General features: G+C 50.1%; 6 protein-coding genes across 6 annotated transcripts; 3 read left to right on the plus strand and 3 right to left on the minus strand.

Moving 5' to 3' along the window:
• The first annotated feature begins 1,093 nt into the window (after positions 1-1,093).
• On the plus strand, positions 1,094-2,475 carry BCR38DRAFT_91571 (uncharacterized protein). The gene is made up of 3 exons (XM_040865760.1): positions 1,094-1,306; positions 1,372-1,822; positions 1,889-2,475. The coding sequence occupies exons 1-3, from the start codon at positions 1,304-1,306 to the stop codon at positions 2,302-2,304; spliced, it is 870 nt and encodes a 289-aa protein (XP_040719691.1). The 5' UTR covers positions 1,094-1,303; the 3' UTR covers positions 2,305-2,475.
• Positions 2,476-6,089: 3,614 nt separating this feature from the next.
• Positions 6,090-7,052, minus strand: BCR38DRAFT_91585 (uncharacterized protein). Its single transcript, XM_040865761.1, has 2 exons — positions 6,749-7,052; positions 6,090-6,686 (listed from the first exon to the last, which is right to left on the minus strand). Exons 1-2 carry the CDS (start codon positions 6,891-6,893, stop codon positions 6,316-6,318), a joined length of 516 nt encoding a protein of 171 aa, XP_040719692.1. The 5' UTR covers positions 6,894-7,052; the 3' UTR covers positions 6,090-6,315.
• A 434-nt stretch (positions 7,053-7,486) lies between these two features.
• On the minus strand, positions 7,487-8,045 carry BCR38DRAFT_91588 (uncharacterized protein). Its single transcript, XM_040865762.1, has one exon. It carries the CDS (start codon positions 7,946-7,948, stop codon positions 7,592-7,594), a length of 357 nt encoding a protein of 118 aa, XP_040719693.1. The 5' UTR covers positions 7,949-8,045; the 3' UTR covers positions 7,487-7,591.
• A 437-nt stretch (positions 8,046-8,482) lies between these two features.
• On the plus strand, positions 8,483-10,841 carry BCR38DRAFT_91595 (uncharacterized protein). The gene is made up of 2 exons (XM_040865763.1): positions 8,483-9,314; positions 9,383-10,841. Exons 1-2 carry the CDS (start codon positions 8,669-8,671, stop codon positions 10,543-10,545), a joined length of 1,809 nt encoding a protein of 602 aa, XP_040719694.1. The 5' UTR covers positions 8,483-8,668; the 3' UTR covers positions 10,546-10,841.
• A 1,015-nt stretch (positions 10,842-11,856) lies between these two features.
• On the minus strand, positions 11,857-14,004 carry BCR38DRAFT_360901 (uncharacterized protein). Its single transcript, XM_040857165.1, has 4 exons — positions 13,437-14,004; positions 13,311-13,386; positions 13,114-13,256; positions 11,857-13,061 (listed from the first exon to the last, which is right to left on the minus strand). Exons 1-4 carry the CDS (start codon positions 13,733-13,735, stop codon positions 11,984-11,986), a joined length of 1,596 nt encoding a protein of 531 aa, XP_040719695.1. The 5' UTR covers positions 13,736-14,004; the 3' UTR covers positions 11,857-11,983.
• A 1,614-nt stretch (positions 14,005-15,618) lies between these two features.
• On the plus strand, positions 15,619-19,479 carry BCR38DRAFT_333356 (P-loop containing nucleoside triphosphate hydrolase protein; the record flags this gene model as incomplete). The annotated part of the gene is made up of 2 exons (XM_040855220.1): positions 15,619-16,392; positions 17,530-19,479. Coding segments are annotated over 2 exons (2,724 nt in total), but the record flags the coding sequence as incomplete, so codon positions are not given.
• Positions 19,480-21,166: the final 1,687 nt, after the last annotated feature.

Genomic DNA, 21,166 nt, shown 5'->3' on the forward strand with positions numbered 1-21,166 from the left:
GTCCTAGGTCTGGAATCTCGTGATGCAGCGGGCAAACGCAACGACTGACAATGTCGGACGACCAGCGACGCTTCCTAGTCCCATGTAAAGGGGTTGTCGATCAGCGCTTCGGTGCCATTCGCAAGGGTCGCGAAGTGACAAATTATCATGAACCCTAAACGGGGGTTGCCATGAGGTGGAAACGCAGAGGTACACGGACGCGGACAATCGCTGGTGAAGAGGACTTCAGGCTGAGGAAATACTTCGTTTCAATGCAGGGAATAGGCAATGACCGAGACATGATCTGCTACGCTGCCATCTCCTTCGGGCCGCAGACGCAGTTTTGGTAGTGATGTTTGGAAAGGCGGGCTCTCCCTGATACCAGTCCAGGGTTGGATGGTAGGATGAAAAGATGGACTTGCGAATCCGGTCGACCAGTCGCGTTTCTGTGCCCAATTGCAGATCCCTGCCCGGTCCCCACCCTCAAAGGATTGATGGGCGCTGCTGCCTACTATCTCCCCAGGTGCCGCGGCACTCCGAAAAAGGGCGCCAGAGGTGACGAAAGCTTACGCCGGCGGCTGAATACTGACCAAAAGTGCCAGGCTATCAGCTCAATTTATCCATTAGCGCCGCAGTGATCTCAGTGTGATGAGTTCCAATTCAACCAATGCTTGTGGCTGTGGCTGCCGAGGCACAGACGCCAAGGCCAACCCTGCAGATAGTCAAGGCAACTTCAGGGGCTGCCGGTTAGGGAATTAGAATTTGGGAAGCTTGGATCGTATAGCTTACGGAGCGCCAGCGCAATTCCCACCAGCCACAGTTCAGTTGCAACTGATGATGACTAAGGAGATGCATACAAGAGCTGCAAACGTCATATTGTGTCCCTTCGTATTGTTTGATTTTGGATCATGCAGATGTTCTATGCGAATCAATACCAATGCCAATGCCAGATGAGTGGAAGTCGACTATGGATTAAGGTGGCCGAGGCTAGAGTTGTTTTGGGATGCAGGTGTCCCTGCCAGCCATACGCGGTTGCCCGGCCACTTATCGATTAGGAATTGATGGCAATCGTCTGTGTCTGGGTATCGCGTTCGACCATACGTAACATTGATGGCAGTGTTATTACGATACCTACTCCCATTACTGTTTTGGGGCTAAACTATCTCCATCGACACTTGGAATCATTCCTTTTCTGTGACATACGTTCTCGATCAACCCTTAATTATTATCGCGTCGCCCGTGTTTGTTTTGACTGCCAAGGTTCACATACGCTGCATTCGCATCGCAAGCACGAAGGTATACAAGTATTTCTCCATTTTACATCATGGTAATGACGGCACCCAAGTGGAACCCCCCGTGTTAACCTGCCTGACCGACAATCTCCATGTTTAGGCCATGTCTGCCGGGTACAAACCCTCCCCTCTCGGCCCTCTGGGATACAATTCGCCACGCAGCTCCCCTTTCCGCCGTCCCGAATCCCCAGCATCGCCGTCGGCATTGCGACAGTCGACCCCTCCAGCTACGCCGTCCAAAGTGGGAAGCCTGACAACTCCCTCACTTCTGGCGAATTCGATCCCGTCAGCTTCCCCCGGCGATAGCACACCCAGAAGACCAAGAGGATATGCCCAATCGGACGATATGCTTTCGCAACAAAAAGTCAGTCTAGGCTCGCCCGTCCAAATATCGTCTCGTAGCACGACACAGTCCGTGAACCATGGTAATGCGCTGTCACAGCTGCAGCCGCCGCAAGTCAGGGTCCTCAGAGACGGGTTCCAGATCCTAGATAGGGACAGTGATGGAGTCGTAAATAAAGAGGACGTCGTCGACATGTTGAACCAGCTGGGTAAGTCGGGCAATCATCGCAATGCCGGGTTGGCGAACTGGAGGGCTGACTCTGGATTCTGCGCAGGCCTTCCGTCCAATCAATCCGAGACCGCACGATTCTTTCCCGCCGCTGGTCCACAAACCATGACTCTGGCCGTATTCCTAAACAGCATCGCCACTACGCTCGCAGCCATGTCACCCAGCGCCGAGTTGCTGTCCGCTTTCTCCGCCTTCGACGACGACGATAGCGGCCAGGTCGACCTTGCCGAACTCCGTGATGCCCTGCTCCACACCACACCCGAACCGGGTGAGAACGCCTTGACGCCAGCCGAGGTGGACAAAATCATGGCTGGGTTCAGTAGCCGCAGGGCGTTCAGCAAGAGCATGCCGGGCGGATTGGGCAAGCGGGGCGAGGTGTTCAAGTATCATGAGTTTGTCAATTCCATTGTGGGTGGCAATGGGAACACCGAACCCCCATCGAATGAGGGCTCGGAGAATTAGACTGAAGGTTCAGTACATGATTGTTTTTACAGGCGTTGGACTGGTTGAACGAAGGTTCGTGGTACATGGCAACTTGGAAACTGGTGGAAACCGCTCGGGGGCGGTTGCTTTTGGCTTGGAAGCCTTGCTTGAGCATTATGAATGTGATGTCACCGCCCGACAGACCTCGTTAGAGGCGAATCAACTATTAGCGGTTCGTCAGTTGCAGTCATGGGTGCACTCCTTTAGGACTTAGAATTCAATCAGAGTAAGTAGGTTGGATAGGTGCATAGAATGCAGGGAACCAGCAATACAAGGTAGGGACAACTTAATGATGACTTGGTGACTTCGGATGTTTTTTCTCATTGCAGCAGTAAAACTATCTTCAAACTGGCTATAACAATTGTGGCCCTACCAAGAATGCTAAGATTCAGGTTCAAAGAAGAAATGGTGTGGCTGGTAAGTTGAGTTCCGTGGTCTTCCTTGGCAAGTGAGAAGTACATTAGAAAACATGGATCGGCTTTTTGCGTCGTCATAGTCAAGGGCTCCACATTTTACAGTTAAATTCGAGGATACTGGCCATTCAGAATACATATCTGCTGTTTTCGTCAGTTGTCGACTTCATAGAATGAGTCTATAGTCTCATACACAGATTTCATTATGCTTGAGGCGAATAGCCTTTGCTAACCTCACATAAGTGCGTAATCCTTAATCCCTCAGCGAGTCAATTGGAAGTCATGTATCTCCATTATGTGTATTGATACTACGAAGGTGCGTGGGGAACTGCCTGATCGACCGCCGGGGGGTCTCTAAATACACCAGCTGGTGCCTGGGTGCCTTGTAACCCCTCGGCACCTGAGGCCACACTTGCCCACAAATGTACTATACAAGGTCGGCGGCGTATAAATAACGACGTCTAAGTAAAATGCTTTATTTGCTCATTTCTACAACAGTAGTAGATATCTGCAGATAGCCAACTAAGACATCACTGCGTCCAGTACCCCAGTAGTAGCTTGTCAAATACAATGGGACATGACGGAACTGTTACTTCAACGCTCATAAGACTGGCTTCGTTGGTCTACCAGAGTTGCGAGAAGCCAAGACAAAATAACCTTTACTCCTAGTGATTTCATTTATTACCAGCCCCCATAGCTTCAGTATCCCGGCATCTGCAAACTTGTCCGCAACTGTAAGTTCAATGTCATTAGGCCTAGTATGGTGGCCCAAGCGCTATTAAGGAACGTTATCCCCACAGAAGCTTCGAGAATCGTGCAGCTAGCTGTAAAGCCGCACTCGGAACCCTCGAGATGGGTTTTACCGTGCCATGGGTTGTTGAGGTACGTACCTGAGCCACGCCGCTTTAACACTGAGCTTGCCTCGAAGGTGAGCTAGCTTGCATAACTAAAGCCTTTATGAATATGTATATCTATGAGTGCACCGTAATTAGCCAAGCTCAGACGGTAGTTGCAGGTCCGGGAAACGAAACGCGAAAGCAATGCCGCAGGCCAGCCTGGATTTCTCCCGCTTCTCCTACGCTTTGATTAAGCTTACTTAACCCAGCCGGTCTCCGAAGCATCATGCATGTGCACCTTGTCCATCGATAACAAGAAGGTTAGTCAGTCACATGGCAGAATATGACTCCGGGTCCTGGTGTACGATCAAACGAATCTCCAGCTAGTTCATAACTGCCCAAACCAGTGAATGTAAGGCCCTTATGTATGCCCGCATGTGCAATATTAACTTTGACTGATATAGCTTCATACTGGTATAGTGTGTTAGTAAGCCATTCGCACTGCACCTGACCAGTGTAGTATCAACATAGAGTGGATAATATAGACTGCGTACAAAATTCTAACCAGTAAAGGGGACGGCCTCAGACTAGTTGGGTCTCAGATTATAAAGCACACAGCCCAGGTGTTAGAAACAAGTGGTTCATGGTGCACAGTCCACATGTGTCAGGCAAGTGAGGCGTCACGTCCTGAAGACATATCCCCACATGATTGGGCAGGGATAGAGTCCAGATAAAGACAGACGAACTCTTTTGAAAGACAAGCAGAGACGACAAACAATCAATGTAATGAGTACCCAATCCTATTGAAAGATAGGTGACTGTCTGACATCAGGTGTTGGACAATTACCACTTGGCCACTGCAACTGCACAAGATGGACACGCGCACCCACTTTGAGATACCAGTGCTGTATAATACAACATGAGGACCAGTACGGAGTTGGATTAACGACCAGTACAACATCTGGACTAGTACAGCTACACGCTCTACACTAGTACAGTGATACGTGACGCTTGGGGTCTCACAGGTCATGTAGATAAGGTGGCTATAAACGGTCGTCGGGCGAGGCTTCTAGGCAGCTTCGCGATCATTCGCAAGACATTTCGCCACTTCAGTATTTTATAAGCCTCCCTTTTACTACTACAGATACCATTCCCTAATCCATCCATAACAACATCGCAGAATTCTTCGCAGTTCATTCACCTGCGACTAGATAGCAATACGCTGAATGAGCGACGTATCACGCTAGTAGGACTGCAAACCCTTTGGCCGCCTAGGGTTTGTTCAGTTACACCGTTTTCGCGGCTAGTTTCGTAATGTGCTCCCCGTATATAAGATGGAGGTCTCTAGCAAACCTTACATTTATGTTAGACCTACTGATCTATTTTCCGATCCGAGGTTAGAGCATTCCATAAGCGTAGGATATTTGGTGAGATTTGTGAAGTACACGAGCCCAGGCTATTGTAATCTCCCCAACCAGTTTCTTCGCGGCAGCATGGAAAAGAAAACAACATGTGAGTCCGGTTCCGCCAGAGCCATTTACAATGACTACCATTCAAGGTTCGAACGTCTTGCTCAAGTCGCATTACCCCACCAGTTCGTAACTACAGGTGCAGATCAGCTACTCCTCGCTAGACCCAGCGTAGGCTAAGTATCCTTTTGCCGAGGTGCTGCTACCATTATAGCAGTAACATCTCATTGACTTTATTTTTAATACAAGTAGGACTATAAAAATCGATAGTCGATTTCTCCGAAATCATTCGAACCGTCAGATGGGTTGTCCGGCACGCAAGCTTAGAGTGATAAGTACGGAAAGTATGCCACTTTCAGCCCGAGTCACACTGAGCTGTGCCAAATTTAGCCTTTCAACAGGCGGGTCAGTTTGCATAAAACCATGCTGTTTTCATAAATGTCACCATTAGCATGCTGTCACGAACAGACAATTACGCGCGACTTCATGGTAAACTGTACGCCAATGTTATCACTGATCTACCTAAAGTCATTGTAGCACGTTTCGCTAACAGCACTCCGTTCAACCCTCGTTAACCACGCTGGGTTCCCTGGATCCTCGAATACGTGATCGGCGTTGCGAAAGATCTCGTATTGAGTGGAGTGACAGTTAAGCAGATGCATGAGAAGAACAACTGGTGTGCAGGCTGGAAATTCCTCAGCTTCAATACTGTTATCAATGACGCGTCTTACCAATATAATGTGTGTTGTAAGGATGGGTGCGCGGAGATGTATGCCTCGAACCCGCTCAATGAGCAGGATCCGGAGTACACCAAGTGCCATGATATTCTGATTGATGACTATAAGAGGTGTAACAACGGAGGAGTTGGTGGTCGTAGGTGTATTAGTTCAAGGCGCCGAGGAAGGGTTAGGCACTAGGCTGGATTTATGTCTGTTAGGCGTTGAGAATCTGCAGACGTGTCTTAGGAGTTTATGGGCATGAGCCTCACTAGTTCTACATGTGTATCATTCGTTTGTTACGACCTAGTCGTAGAATTTGTTACCCGTAAAGCTAGCTACCCGTATCTCCAATGTAAAATCGGCACGTTGGAAGTTCTCGAGTAGTGCATTGTCCCGAGGCGACCGAATTGTAAAGGCTTTGGAAATATCTCCGTAGTACACGGCTCAAAATAACAATAATAACAATGTTCAACCCACCAGAAAGAGATACAGGCCGCCATTACCGAAGCCATATCTACGCCTAACCACATTCACTTTACTCCTACACCACCACTTATCGAAGACGCGGTTGTATATATCTGGTCCCAAACAACAACATCGGTTGCGCAACGCCATGCTCGGAATTTTCCCAAAGCCTAATAATGGAATTAGGCGTCCTCGTCGTCTCCGTCTCAGCCCTAAAAGGCGGCCACCCACGCGCACGAATGTCACATTGCGGCTCGACATCATGCCGCAGGTCTCTCGGGATTGACGGCCAAGTCTCAACACGGCTCTCCAGGCGGGCTCGCCCGTGTCTAGCCATATATCTACCGAGGCTGGATATCTGCCCGGCCCAGTGCTCGGCTGCAGTCTCGCTAACGGGACATGGTGAAATTACGAAGGTCACGGACGGTGCTGTAGATTGATACGCGGCATTCGCCATACCTTGGGGGAAAGTTCAGGCTTCATCCTAATGGTACTTCTGACAGAAATAGGCTGGAACTTACATTTGCATGCAGACCAACGTAAAAAACGTACTCCCTTCGTGGCATTCACCTTCTTCGCGTCTTGATGGAACTCTTCACCCTTCCAGCAATTGCCCCAGGTCGACATCAAACGTCGCCAGATGACTGATTTTTGGAAGCGGCTCATCTGACGTTTGGTGCATTGTTCCACAAGACCAGCAGATGCCGAATGGTTCGTCACGCATTCCGCCGATGCGTAACGGACGCCTCAAAGCATAATGTGTTGGGAAACGCCTGCATCCTTCCATAGTTCCTTAGAGATGGTGTGTTGAATCTCTAGCGGGTACCCCCATCAATGCAGAGCTGGGCTGTGGTTGCATGTGTGAGGCATACCACTCGGGTCGGGGAGCGACTGCCTGGTCCTCGTACGCTAAGGCTGTCTGTATTACTCTAGCTGGCAGGCCGCTTGCTTGGTCTCAGATGCACTGCTAGCTTCGAGTGGATATCACGGAGCCCCATTTTGGATTGACTTTGTCACTGGCACAAATTTGTAGTTGACGGTGGCATAATGATGACGTTTGTTTCCAAGGGGAAGCCGGAACATCCAAACTGAAGACCTCAGAATCCAGCAGAATATTTCGCGGTACTACGACAATGCGAATCTCACATAAAATACTTCTATGTAAGCGCCCGATTACGTTAACGTATTGGACTCTATCGAATTCCTACATAGTAAACTTTCCACGATCATCCTAGATCCATAGCTCGACCGTTTGTTTCGTACGTTTTTCCTTGCATAATTATGTACAAAATGCCTTCCATCTGGCAACCGATGGAATTGAATTGTCAGATGAGCCTGACTAGGAGCGGCGAGGGCGCTAAGCCCTATTCGTCATGAGCCCATACCTGGGTAGGAAAACCCGGACCAGCCTTGAGTTCTTGACAGCCAGACCCCTGCTGAAATAACGGATACAAGAATTGCCCGCCAAGCGGGACGAACCAACGTCTCGCGGCGCCCGTTATCTGCATGTTATCCATCGACGTGAGTGTCCAACAGGTGCAGTTCAACTTATTGAATTGTCCATGTGCAGGTCGATTGGACAACCACAATGGACCCCCAAGAACACCGTACAGACAGCATGGCCACTTAGGAGTGTCATGATGGTGATGTTGATGCAACACCGTAAACAAGATGCTGGTTCTCGAGTCCATTGGTTGCACTAGCAATTTGTTCACTGACATTGGGCCACTCTCACAGTAGGTGGGGCATCAACAAAAGTAGCTGTGACTTTACTCTGCAGTAGAAGCTACGCTAGATAATAAGTATTGAGTACTTTAGCTCAAACGTCGGTTTACAAAAATTTCCCACTCCCAGCCTTCTGAAAGACGAATTTATTTATATAGCACATCACAACTGCTTTTGTGCAATCCCTTGCTGGGCTGTGCTAGGTTGACAAATCGATCAAGAAGGCTCGAGATCTGGCTTGGACTTTTCTCAGAACCAATGCTTTTCAAGTCCTCAATTTTGTCCTGATTTTTCTCCAAACGGAATCCCTCTGCAGTGGCAAGCAATTCAGACGCCACGGTACAAGCTGCACTATTTTTTTTCTGACGCGGCCTGCCAAACCCCGATAACTAAAGGGTCTTGCATAAGACTATTTGTGTCTGGCAAGAACACAGGCAGAATAGGTGCACTTCCTAGCGTTTCACAGTGGATGTTCGACAAGTCGCTGACCTGGCAAAAGCTCGAAAAGCTCGCGCATGACTCCAGCTAGTTCCTAGCTCAAAGGCGGGCATCTCTAAGTGAGGTTGCTGTCGCAAGATTCCGAAGTTTCTAGCACGGCGGTCGGCATTCCCTCGTTTCGTGCATTGCAGAGCCGCGGGATTCCCGAGAACGGGACCTAGTAGTAGGTGGTGTGGAAACGGCTTTGACTTTGAAGTTCCATCTGCTTCCTATCCCAAATGAAGAACCTTTTCTCATCCAAGAAGACACCCAAGAAACACGCGACTGGCGACGGTGAAGAATACCACAGTTCGCACTCGGAACCCACTTCGCCTGTCAAAATCGCCGCCACCCACAAATCGCCTAGGAAAAACCCACAAACCGCCTCGCCCTCGCAGCCTTCGCAGCCTTCGCAGCCTTCGCAGTCTTCGCAGAAGCCTCTACAGAAAGAGCAGCCATCCAGGGCTCGAACCTCGCGCTCTTTTGCGAGATCAGATTCCTCAGCCCGGCGCAACAAGGTTGATCCCAATACCCATCCCCTCAATCTTCCCCCACACGAGTACAAGCGCCTGTCGGCTCTGTCCGCAATGAGCAATCGCAGCTCCTTGGATAAGATGGATGTTGACCGCGAGGCTTCGGCCGCCCCTCCGTCATCTCCGCCTCCGCCGAAACAACCAACCCCGGCTCCGGTAACTCCTACCAATGGAGCCAAGGAATCTAAGGAATCTTCCACGGGCGACGATGTGCCAGTCCCCCCGCCTCACAGATCTAACCCCTCGAGTCCTGTCCCCACCACCGCTGACGAGGCCGAGGCGTACAAGGCTGCAGGGAACAAGTTTTTCGGGCAGAAGGACTATAGAAATGCTATTTTGCAATACACCAAGGGTACGTTTTGTTTTCGGTTTTGATGCATACTGGGTCATCCTGTATAAGCTGCTGACTCTGCTTCTTAGCGATCGAGCTGATGCCGGACTCTGCTGCATATCTGGGAAACCGTGCGGCAGCCTTTATGTCCAACGGCCAGTATGAGGCAGCCTTGGACGACTGCTCTCGTGCTGTAGACATTGAACCCACCGCCAAATTCCTGTTGCGGCTGGCGCGTATCTACACCTCCTTAGGCCGCCCTGATGAGGCTCTGACGACCTTCTCGCGGATTCAGCCTCCCCCTTCCGCCAAAGATGTGGCATCCGCAAAGGAGATGCAATCGCATGTCAGGGCCGCCCAAGATGCGTTAAGCAGCGGGACTTCCGGATCCATGGTGCTCCATGCCCTAGATCAAGCTGAGAAGCTGCTCGGTGTCGGCGCAACTAAACCTCGCAAATGGCAGCTGATGCGAGGCTCAGCTCACCTTAAGATGGGCGGTGTCAATTCATTGGGTGAGGCGCAGAACGTCGCTATGTCGCTGCTGAGACAGAATAGTCAAGATCCCGAAGCATTGGTTCTGCGAGGACGGGCTCTATACTCACAGGGTGATAACGAAAAGGCTATCCAGCACTTCCGCAAAGCTTTAAACTGCGATCCCGACCTCAAAGACGCTGTAAAATGGCTCCGAGTCGTTCAGAAGCTGGATCGCATGAAGGAGGAAGGAAATGCCGATTACAAGGCAGCACGGTGGCAGGCTGCCATCGACAAATACACACTAGCATTGGGCGTGGATCCCACCAACCGCGGTACCAACTCGAAGCTCTTGCAGAACAGAGCACAGTGCCGACTCAAGCTCAGGAAGTATGACGAGGCTATTCAAGACTGTGAACGTGCCATCAGTTTAGATTCGTCGTACATGAAAGCTCGCAAGACCAAGGCCAACGCTATGGGTCAGGCAGAGCGGTGGGAGGACGCTGTCCGGGAGTGGAAGACCATCCAAGAGATGGACCCTGAAGACCGAACGATCGCCAAAGAAATCCGGAGGGCTGAGCTCGAGCTCAAAAAGAGCCAGCGAAAGGACTATTACAATATCCTCGACGTCCCCAAAGATGCTGACGATGCTCAAATCAAGAAGGCTTACCGCAAATTGGCCATCATCCATCATCCTGACAAGAACCCTGGTGACGACGCCGCTGCTGAACGCTTCAAGGATATTGGTGAAGCCTATGAAACCTTGAGCGACTCTCAGTAAGTTATTTTCCCCACTGATGATGGGCAGTCACTGATTTTCGTACAGGAAACGAGCTCGTTATGACAGTGGCGAAGACTTGATTGATCCCTCTGACATGTTTGGTGGTGGCGGTGGTATGGGTGGCGGCATGGGCGGCGGCATGGGTGGTATTGATCCCGAGATTCTGTTCAGCATGATGAACGGAGGCGGTGGGTTCGGCGGCGCAGAGGGCTTCGGAGGTGCCCGGTTCCCCGGTGGCGGCGGTGGCCGTCGCTCGCAAGGCTTCCCTGCGGGCTTCCAATTTGGCTGACAATCCCAGTCATATGAAGAAGATGAGTACGTCACCGAGAGTGATGGTAGTCAGCAGGAGGCATTCCGGGGAGTTAGATATCAAGGGGGAACGAATGCTGAAGCGCAGAACCTCTCCCGCGATGCTGAATCCAATCAGAGACTTGCTCAACTGCGTCGGCTGGGTTTGGTGGTGGTGACGATGATTGTGCTCCTGCCTCGCCAGCTAGTGGCAACACTGCTGGTGATTATCGGAGCCTTGCATATCTCTGTCGCTTTTCTGAGGTCTCAGAGGTTTGGACGCGGCATCATGTAAGACGATGAATGGACGCTGGGATAGACGACGATCCATCGACGCAACATACACACACACACACACATTACAGGCGTTACTGGAGACATACCTTCATGACATGGTCTGCTGTAGAGACTGGGCGACCACATACAAGCATCTACCGAATGCGCTTTACAACGCCTCAATGGATGGATAGACTACGTGCAAACAAGATTTCTATTTCGGACTTTGACAGATAGTTTGTCCGTGAACTGATCTATGAATGTGGACTTAGTTACCTGGCAATGTGACCAATCGCCATGTTCAAAGTACAGAAGCCTTGTTATGACTTGGAATAAGACCTCTCACGTCTTCAGTATCAGAGCAAAGACGCCTTGACTTGGCCTGCCACATCTGCGTGGACGTGCAAGAATATCAGTGTGGTCGATTCAGGGTATACTCGACGCGGCTCCCATTACCACACAAACTTGCCTATATTAGCAATTGCACAGTGAGTGATCTGTATTGTGTCCCTTACAGCATACAACTTGGTACATGGGTTTGTTATGAACCCTTTTGAGGATGTTTTCTGTCCACAATAGGGCAGTTTGCCTGTATTGAGAAATCTCCCAACTCGCTTCGCACATTTATCAAATAACTGTACCAGGAGGCATTCCCCGCCTTCTACATATGAATTCATAACAAGGAAGAGACTAGTTGATGAAAAGTATACGAATAAAACGACCAGCTTCTTGAAAGGCCAAAAGGGTAAGCAGCACGAGGCATACATTCTAGTATTCAAATAATACCATGACTCTAAGCAGGTCTAGATATCTTTGTTTTCGCACTATGTTATTTTCAGGGCTGGTCCCATCTGGGGAGATGGCGCTACTAGCCCTAAATATCCTTAACCAGAGCACAGCTGTCCATACAACCAAACCCGGCTGCCACACCACCCTCCTCACTCTTGTCCCCCTTGGTCCTCAGCAGATATCCTTCCGACTCATTCCATAGAATGGCGTTTGCACCCCCGGCTGTTGCTTTGTTCTGGTCCCAGATACAGGTTCCGTAGACTCCCAGCTCGCAGATAACATTACCTTTCTCCAACTTGCCATTGCGCAGGATCATGTTATACACGGGCGGGGGCGTAATGATCTCCATGAGGATATAAGCGTCCCAGTTCTTCTCGGGTATCTTTTTGAGGTGCTCGGGAATAGTCGACCGGTAGATATTGTTGCCGCCACCTTCACGTTGCGGCTTCAGCACGTACGACTGGCACTGCTGCGGGTCGAGGGCGATCTTGCGGGCGACCTGGCCGGCGGCGGAGGTGTCCATGGGGTAGATGTTGGTGAAGGTGCGTTCGATGTCCGCCACGGCCTTGGTGTTGGAAGCTGCGTCGGGCTTGAGGAAGCGGTGCAATGTGGGTGGCTCGGAGTCGGCTGAGGCTGGTGTGGCGAGGACTTGTTGCACCTTCTTGGTCCCGGCTATTTGGGTCAGTACTGAAGGGCACTTGATGGCTGCTGAGCGCTCGATCTGGTATCGGTCGTTCCAGGCGGAATCTCCGCTGTAGTCATCGGGTCCGTATCCGGAGCGCATGTACACCACAGCGACTTCATAAGTGTCTGATTCCCGGTGCGGTGGGCGGTATTGAAGTACACGCTTGTCACCCTCGGTCAGAGAGGTTCGGTCACCTATTTCGGAAAAGGGAAGGCGGAAGATTGGCATGCGGTCGTCGGAAGCCTGGGCTTGCAGCTCGTACTCCAGGTGCCGTTGGTCAAAGATATTCCTTTCGCCTCCTTGCGTAAGGAATATCACACATTTGGGAATGGCGTTGCTAGATTTGGACGGGCCGTAGACCTTGAAGGCTTCACGGATACCGGCCGCAAGGCCTCTGGTGCATGTGTTCTCTGGGAGATTGAGACTAGAGCTTGTGCTTGACCGGCCCAGATAGCCGTATTCCTGTTTGTTTAGAAACCTAATCAAAGTCAGTCAGCTTGCTTCCGTCAGATTTAGGGGGGTATATTCACTTGTGTAAAGCAGTAGTCTGGGAGGAGAGGCCCCCGAACGAAGAAGCAATCGTGTTGAACTCGACTTGCTTGATCCCCGGACTCGATGCAGCGCTTCCTTGGTGAACCATATAATCAGATCTGAAGAGGCCAAGTGATATGCTCTGGGGATGGTCATCAGTTATGGTTCAATGATGAGCATGGTTACGCCAACTCACTTGAACATATCCTTCCGCCTTTACCCGGAGATGGACATCCCACAGCTTTTGTATAAAGTCATCGCTATTCCCAATTCTGCGGTTGTCAGATGCTGTCATCTAGATGGAGAGCGCTTCAGAACATACTGTTTTACCATCTCAGTCAAGAACTCCTCATCCTGACTGATCGAGGCGTACAGCTCGTTGTATGCCCTCTGTACCGCCAGGCCCTGCTTGAAACATGATTCGGGGAACGGACTTGGGAATAGAGTGACCGGTACAGGCGTCGCAAGTATATTTCCTGGGTGTGCTTGGGCAGGGATAACCGTTGGCGGTGGTCTGACACAAAGACCATGGGCAAGGGACCAGTCCTTGGCCACTTCGACCAATCTGTCGGTTATAGCGGACTCCACCTGCTGCGGAGGATAGTCAAGATCTGAAGCCATCTGCGAAAAGACTTTGGTTTCAGTGGATATTGTTTGTCAGATGGATATGCCCTGAGAAAGCTGGAAAGCTGGAAGTGCCCAAGATGGAGCCAAAACAAAGCTAGAGCAGAGACTTTGGTTAGATGATGGTTCGAACGGAATATTTGCTGTATTTTGGCGATTCACGATGTCTCATAATACGCACATCTACGCATATATCCTCCTTGATGGTGAGACAGGAGTAATCTGAAAGCCCTTGTGACAGAAGGATATGCTCATTACTAATGCAATGTCGACATCTTAACCTAGAAGTCACGACCCCACACAGAATGGAGTAAACACCCTGAGGCGATCGCGGAGCTGCCGTGCCATCCTATATTGTACGAGGACATTCTTCCATTCACTTAAGGAGGAAAATCTTCAAACTTTCTAGTGTAATTCCCTGTAAGCAGCTTTAACTGTTCAAGGCGAGACAAGTTCTAGACCAACCCAGAGAAATATTTCAGTCGTTGCAGCATACATGCACCACGAGAAAGATGTTCTGCGAACCCAGAAAGTCGCGCCAATCTAGAATTACCCCGCCCCCACCAAAGAGATAATGTCAAATTCCTGTTAAGTCACGTGGTCTCATGTACTAGCGCCAATGGCAACTACTTACCTCAAAAGCTCCAGCTGGCGGTTCACTCCGCGATTTGAATTGACGATCAACAACTACATCCTGATGCCGGACAAGTCATAACTGGAAAGGCAGGATTATAGGAATTTTAAAGCTTACTTTTCTAATGCTGACAAGCCTTGTTCCTCGTTAATCGACCACCTTCGTTCAAGTCCCGTCGTACCTTCCACAACAGAGCACAAACTTCCGGTCCCTTGTACCCTCTCTATTGATACCCCCCTACTTTCAACTTGAAGCTCCTGCACGGATTTTACGATCTCAATTTCAATAGCCTGCAGCATTAAGAAGGTGAAAAGCAACGTGCTCAGCCTCATGCCTCGCTTGCGTAAGTTGGCCCGAGGATCCTAGTTTTTCAATTTAGTGAAGATTAGGTCAGTTTGATATCCCCATCTTATGATTTATCCCACTTGCTTGACCCGAATACTTCGCCTTAGCTTTACCACAAATGCTAGCCACATAACTTGATTTGCAACGCCCTATCCTGCGTACTGATATTGCTATTCCTACAGCTCTCCACCAATAATTCCTCAATGCGATGAAAATGGCAGAAACCAGTACGACTGATCCCTTAGATTGGGACGTCGACCGCGTGGTTCAAGAACTATGCACCAACAGCCGATCTTGGAATCCGCGCTCCGGCCGGCCGGTCCTTCCTGACCCCGGCAAGCTCGAGGCCAGTCTGCGCGAGAACCTAATAGATGGTGACGCTCTTCTCTTCGGCTCCAAGGAAAGCGACTTCTTCAATGATATTGGGGTCAAAATCGTGAAACACAAGCAGACCCTGCGGGATGCCATAGAGCAGTTGCGCGCTCGAAGTCGGAAGTACAGGCTGCACACGCTTCGAATATCTTCTGATGACCCCGAAGAAGATCTCAACCACAATGTCAGGAAGAGAAAGCTGGTAATGGAGCGTAATGATCCAGTCACGAAAACGACGACGGATGCATCACCAAATATAAAGTCCCCGAAGAACCCGACTCTGTCTGCTCCGGATGAGGCGCAAGTAAATCTCACCGACCAACCAGATCGAGCTGCTTCTAACGGGGTTGTGGCCCGAGAGGCTGGCGAGCCTAGCCGCAAGAAACGAAGAATTGTTCCCCAGGCCATCTCGTCCGAAGTGGATCGCAATGTGGTGCGAAACATCCCAACTGAAGCTGATGGTATTGCCGAACGATACGAAAACAATGTTCACATTGATTCTTCGGAGACTTACCTTGGAGAGGGCGCTATGTTCAGACAGGACATCTTGACTGTCGATGAGAATGATGCTGACGCAGAAGTCGTTGATTTCTACTTTCATAAACGTCACATTGCGGTGGGATGCCGCCTCCAAGTTAACCGCATTCTCAAGCGTAAACTTGGCGGACAAGAACCTGTGCTCAGGCCTTCCAAAGCTGACACAGTCGTTGGGGCCAACGACCCAACTCATAATGATATAGTCCCGATTGGCTTTGGGGATTCCGACGAAGAGTATGACTCGGAGACCTGGGAAGAAATCGAAGAGGAACAAAAGGAACGAGCCGCCCGCATCGCGGCAGCGCCTTGTAAAATGACCCCTGAGGAAGTCGGTGCAGCAATTGAGAAAGCCACTACAGAAATTGTGACCAAATGGCGAGAATCTAAATTACCCAAATTGGAGCACAAGGCCAATCGGATTTGGAACGAAAAACGAAGGTATGGTCTGCTGAAGCAAGCCATCGACAAAGAGCGGAGAGATTACGAGGCCTTCAAGGTTCGTCTCAAGATTTATCGAGAGGATATAGTCCGCGGAGAGTGGCACCAGGAAGCCGAGATCAAGAAGGCCGCTCGCAGTCTGGAAGCAACCATCGAAGATATCCAGAAATCTATATGGATGCTGAAGCTGCTACCGTCTCCAACCGAGCCCCAGAAGCTCCCAGGTCGTCCCAGGGTTGCTGTCAGCAAACGCCAAAACAATCCCATAGACCATGATGACGACGAAGATGTCATTACAAGCGACTCAGAGGATGATTTGGACAACTTCGTCGTTGATGACGCGGCTGATTTGCAAGTACTTGACAATGAGCCAATGGACGTCGACATGGAGAACGGCAGGCCGAACCACGCTGATATAACTGCACGCGAGACATCTACACCCGTCAAGGGCATCAATTCTGCTTCTGCTAAGAAGAACGCTCCGGTGAATGGAAAGACCGAACAGGCTTCTGAGCTCTCAGTAGATGCAACCAGCACCAGCGAAGATGATGTCATCATGAGCAACCACTTGAACGACGATGAGTTGGAAGAAATGGATTTAACCCAGCTGCCCGATTCGCCCTCAAAAACTGCTCGTCCATGCACACCTTGCCGTTCAAGGAATGTGATCGATCTTACCACTCCTGAAAAGGAAGCATCGGACCCCAATGCGAAGTGCACACGGCATTCCTCGCATACTTCGGGATCCCATCGTGCTTCTCAGAGCATTCCTACAATTCCCTGGAATAATTTCTTCAAGAGTCTTAATGCAAAGCAACGACTGACCTTTGACGAGCTCAACAAGCTCCGCACGAAGTACCGCAACATTGCGTATCGAGACCAAATCTGCAAACTGGCCGTCAAAGAGACAGTAGATACCCTGTGGAGCGGTGTGCTAGGTGGACTGAAGTTCAAACCAATGTCCAAGGGCCCCATGCCGGTGGATGGAGAAAGTTATGAGATCTTGGTGCGCTTGGTCACTCGTCTCTTCGATATTTTCACTGATGGGAAACCTCTCGACTTTTCTGCATACGACACCTTCACGAAAGATCACAAGCGGTCTATCAAACAAAAGAAAGCTCAGTTCCCGGCTTTTGTCGAATTCATTCGTCAAGTGGCGGCATATCGGGGACAGAAGCGAGCAACGAGCTCCTCTACCATGTCTTCTGTCTTCGAAAGTGGGAAAGCTCCTAGTTCAGGGCGACCTTCTGGAAAGCTGTCAGATCAACTGCATGACAAGTGCCTCGAACAATCCCACAATGAGTTTCATGTCAAGCCCCATGACAGTCCCCCCAATAAGTCTCACGACGAGTCGCACGACAAGTCCTGCGTCGAGGAGAGCGATGATGAGGGCATTCTGGAAACGCCTTCGAAGAAACGTGGCAAAGGCATCGTTCGCGATCGAGCAGCCCAGGATCTGAGAGAGAGGGATCGACGACGTGTCGAAGAACAAGAGCAACGACGAAAAGTTTTGCGTGCGAAGCTTGCTGCTTCAGGGCCTACCAGTGAAAGCCAAAAGCAGACATTCCTGATCAACGAGAGCAAAGAAGATGATCAAGGCTTCATCTACGTTCACGATAATATCGCCCAGCGTATAAAGCAACACCAGATTTCAGGGGTTCGATTCATGTGGAATCAAATCGTTATGAAATCGCAAGTCAGACAAGGCTGTCTGTTGGCACATACAATGGGCCTGGGGAAAACTATGCAGATTATTACATTATTGGTTACAATCGCAGATGCCGCTGCTTCTGATGATGCTTCCATCTCATGTCAGATTCCCGACGATTTGAAGGAATCTAGAACTCTGATTCTTGCCCCGCCCGCACTCATCAACAATTGGTTGGACGAATTTCTGCTCTGGGCCCCCGAATCCCATAATCTTGGTGACTTTTTCAAGCTTGATGCGGAAATCTCGCATGTTGAGAGAATCGAGACCATTAATAAATGGGCCGACGACGGAGGAATTCTGATAAGCGGGTACAACATCTTTCAGGGACTCATGAAGGCCTATGAGGATGTGGCAAACATATTCAGAGACAAGCCTAACATCGTTGTTGCAGACGAGGCTCACATGATGAAAAATCCATCAACCAATATTAATTCACTCACAAGAGACTTCAGGACGCATAGTCGGATTGGCCTGACTGGTTCTCCACTGGCTAATAATGTCGTCGAGTACCATGCCCTGATCAATTGGGTTGCTCCAAACTATCTCTCTGATTTGAGGGAGTTCCGTCAGGACTATGCCAAACCCATTGAAGAAGGACTGTCCATGGACAGCACCCCGTACCAGCGTCGCAAGGCCCTGACGAAGCTCAAGGTTCTCAAGGACACAGTTGCGCCCAAAGTCCACAGGAAAACAATCGCAGTACTGAAGGATGATCTTCCACCCAAAGTGGAGTTCGTCCTAGGAGTTCCGTTGACCGAAATGCAGACCAACGCATATAGAGTATATATGAGCTCTCAAGATGGAGAGGTTGGTTCGACCAGAATCTTTGCTTCCTTGAATATTCTGGCGTTGCTCTGTGCGCATCCTTCCATCTTTCGTTCTCGATTGGAAGAAGAGAAGATTGGCGGCCAAGCAAAAGCCACAGGCAATGTTGCCAAGCAAAATGATTCCACGCCCGCGGACGGTGAAAACGGGATGGCGACGAAGTCTAACATTGTTTCTTTGCCGCCTTCGCTTATCAGCAAGGAACTCGCATTACTGCCCAAGTCTGGAATCGACAACTTGACCAAATCGTGGAAAATGGTGATGTTGTGCAAAATTCTTGACGAAAGCAAACGAGTGGGAGACAAAGTCTTGGTTTTCTCGCAATCGCTTCCAACACTCGACTTCATTGAGAGATTATGTCATCTACAAAAGCGACCCTGCTCGCGGCTTGATGGTAAAACCAACACAAACAAACGCCAAAACATGGTGAAAGTTTTCAACCAGGACGACTGTGAGGTGTTCCTTATCTCAACTACAGCTGGGGGCCTGGGCCTCAACATTACGGGAGCCAATCGCGTCGTCATATTTGACATCAAGTTCAATCCCCAAAACGAGCAGCAGGCCATCGGCCGAGCCTACCGCATAGGCCAGAAGAAGCCTGTCTTTGTTTATCGGTTTGTATGTGCTGCGACGTTTGAAGACAAACTTCTTACGAGAACGATCTTCAAGATGCAATTGGCTTCTCGAGTCGTCGACAAGAAGAATCCCATACCAAAAGCGCAGCCCCTAGAGCAACTGCTGGAAATGCCTGGTGATCCAGTGTATCAGGATTTAGATTCATACAAAGGGAAAGATAATGTGCTTGACAGCATCCTCAACTCCGAAACGCACAGGCCAGGCCTATGTTCCATTGTAATGACGGACACGTTCGAGGAGGAGGCGGCTGAAGATGCAATCTTGACGCAGGAGGATCACCTGGAGTATCTGCGGTTGATGGAAGCACAAGTGGCTCGAATGGGAGGGCAACCAGTTCCAGCTCCAGCTCTTCACGCTGGAAGACCTCTTGTTCCACTTAACGCAGGCCCACCAGCCTATAATGCTGGACAAGTATTTGCCCCAGGCCCAACGGCCTACGGACAGGATTCTGGGGTAGGACCGTCAGCCTTCGATGGTGGCCCAGCAACTGGTGCAGCGCCCAATAGCCATAGGGTCAACCCAGGGCAGGGGGACACGGCTACCTCGAACCAGGCTAATCGGCGCCTGATGATGCCCGTGGGGGGTGATGGTACTCCCGTTGAAAACGGTCCGGTCGAGCCTATCAGAGGCGGATCGACTCAACTCCGTCATACCTCCACTCATCGAGTCGGCTCCCCTCCTCGCAATATAGTATCGAATGCGCAGGCCGTAAAGGGAGAGCTTGCTAGAATATTTGCTACTGCAGAAGCTGTTTCTATGGCTAAGAACGAGAGACGGCGGATTGCTCAAGAGATTTGCGATGCTCTGCCAGAGCAGCAGAATTGCGACCTACCTGAGACAGACGCTCCAATTTGGGCCATCCTGAACTCGGCGGAAGCGTCCCAGAGATTCGTCCAAGCTATTCTCAGTGGTGTTCTTTCTCCGAGGGACCTTGCCGCAATGGATTCAGATAGTATCAAGTCCCAAAAACGACACTGGGATGAGATGAACAAGCAGCAGTGGGACCAGATGATGCAGAGGGGCAGCATTGCAAATAAACCTGGAGTATGACCTCCTTGTCGACGCCCCAGCACCTTCTCTTCCTTCATTCCCTTCATCGATCGAAAAACCCCTCTTAGTACACAAATGACTGACGCTTTGCATTGCAAAATAGACGCTGACTCGGGACATTCACAAACCTCTTCAACCCAAATCTCACCGGCTTGACGACCAAGCCGCGCTCCAGGAACTCTGGCAAAGCGGACGCAATGTTAACATCAGGGAACCTCGGCTGCCCAATTGGGCTAGAGAAGCGGTTGCATGTGAAGGCAGGATGGCTTCTTCGTCTTCTGCATCACCTGCCCCCACGTCTTCCACACCAAGACATTCGGCCCGCAACCCCTTCCGCTAGTCTTCATTTCGTCTGATCCCGGCCTCCTCCCGTCAGATTGCTGGGACTTCGGTACCTGCATCCTTGGACATACTGTCACATAATCGTTGAGTTCAGCATGCTCTCAGGGTTTTGTATTGGCTCTGCGTTTCTTTCTTTTGATCTTGCGCGTTTGGGGACTTTGTAAGGTGTCCAACTGAGAAATCGTGCGTATGGCGTTTATCATGATACCCGAAAAAGCGTTTTACTTACATCAGATGGTCTTGATCTTGCTTTAGATCGCTAGCTTTTAGTACGAAGTGGGAAAGACATCGAGAAAGGAAATCACCATGATGTTTGGAGGCGGTGATGGATCATGACCTTTAATGAGTAACGGTGTTGGGGGGAGAGACGTGATCGTGTTATTCAAGTCCACCTCATAAATGTATGTTTGGCCTTCGATAGATGGCATCTACAGATAGACAGTTCTGGATGCTGCAGATGGATGAATAGATGATTTTAGTGCACAAAGAATGCACACAGATGAACACAGTATATTGAAATCTTTGGAAATGTGAAATG

Source organism: Pseudomassariella vexata (genome assembly GCF_002105095.1).
Source record: "Pseudomassariella vexata strain CBS 129021 chromosome Unknown BCR38scaffold_2, whole genome shotgun sequence".
NCBI classification, from domain to species: domain Eukaryota; kingdom Fungi; phylum Ascomycota; class Sordariomycetes; order Amphisphaeriales; family Pseudomassariaceae; genus Pseudomassariella; species Pseudomassariella vexata.

What these genes read in the sequence shown, in the direction of transcription:
- BCR38DRAFT_91571 (XM_040865760.1), top strand. An exon ending in CGACATGTTGAACCAGCTGG is followed by an intron (nt 1,823 to 1,888) that starts GTAAGTCGGGCA and finishes GATTCTGCGCAG; the next exon opens with GCCTTCCGTCCAATCAATCC.
- BCR38DRAFT_91585 (XM_040865761.1), bottom strand. Translation starts at nt 6,893, where the DNA reads ATGAGCCGCTTCCAAAAATCAGTCATCTGGCGACGTTTGATGTCGACC. An exon ending in ACGTTGGTCTGCATGCAAAT is followed by an intron (nt 6,687 to 6,748) that starts GTAAGTTCCAGC and finishes CTTTCCCCCAAG; the next exon opens with GTATGGCGAATGCCGCGTAT.
- BCR38DRAFT_91588 (XM_040865762.1), bottom strand. Translation starts at nt 7,948, where the DNA reads ATGTCAGTGAACAAATTGCTAGTGCAACCAATGGACTCGAGAACCAGC.
- BCR38DRAFT_91595 (XM_040865763.1), top strand. Translation starts at nt 8,669, where the DNA reads ATGAAGAACCTTTTCTCATCCAAGAAGACACCCAAGAAACACGCGACT. An exon ending in TATTTTGCAATACACCAAGG is followed by an intron (nt 9,315 to 9,382) that starts GTACGTTTTGTT and finishes TCTGCTTCTTAG; the next exon opens with CGATCGAGCTGATGCCGGAC.
- BCR38DRAFT_360901 (XM_040857165.1), bottom strand. Translation starts at nt 13,735, where the DNA reads ATGGCTTCAGATCTTGACTATCCTCCGCAGCAGGTGGAGTCCGCTATA. An exon ending in TTGACTGAGATGGTAAAACA is followed by an intron (nt 13,387 to 13,436) that starts GTATGTTCTGAA and finishes TGACAACCGCAG; the next exon opens with AATTGGGAATAGCGATGACT. An exon ending in AGGCGGAAGGATATGTTCAA is followed by an intron (nt 13,257 to 13,310) that starts GTGAGTTGGCGT and finishes GACCATCCCCAG; the next exon opens with AGCATATCACTTGGCCTCTT.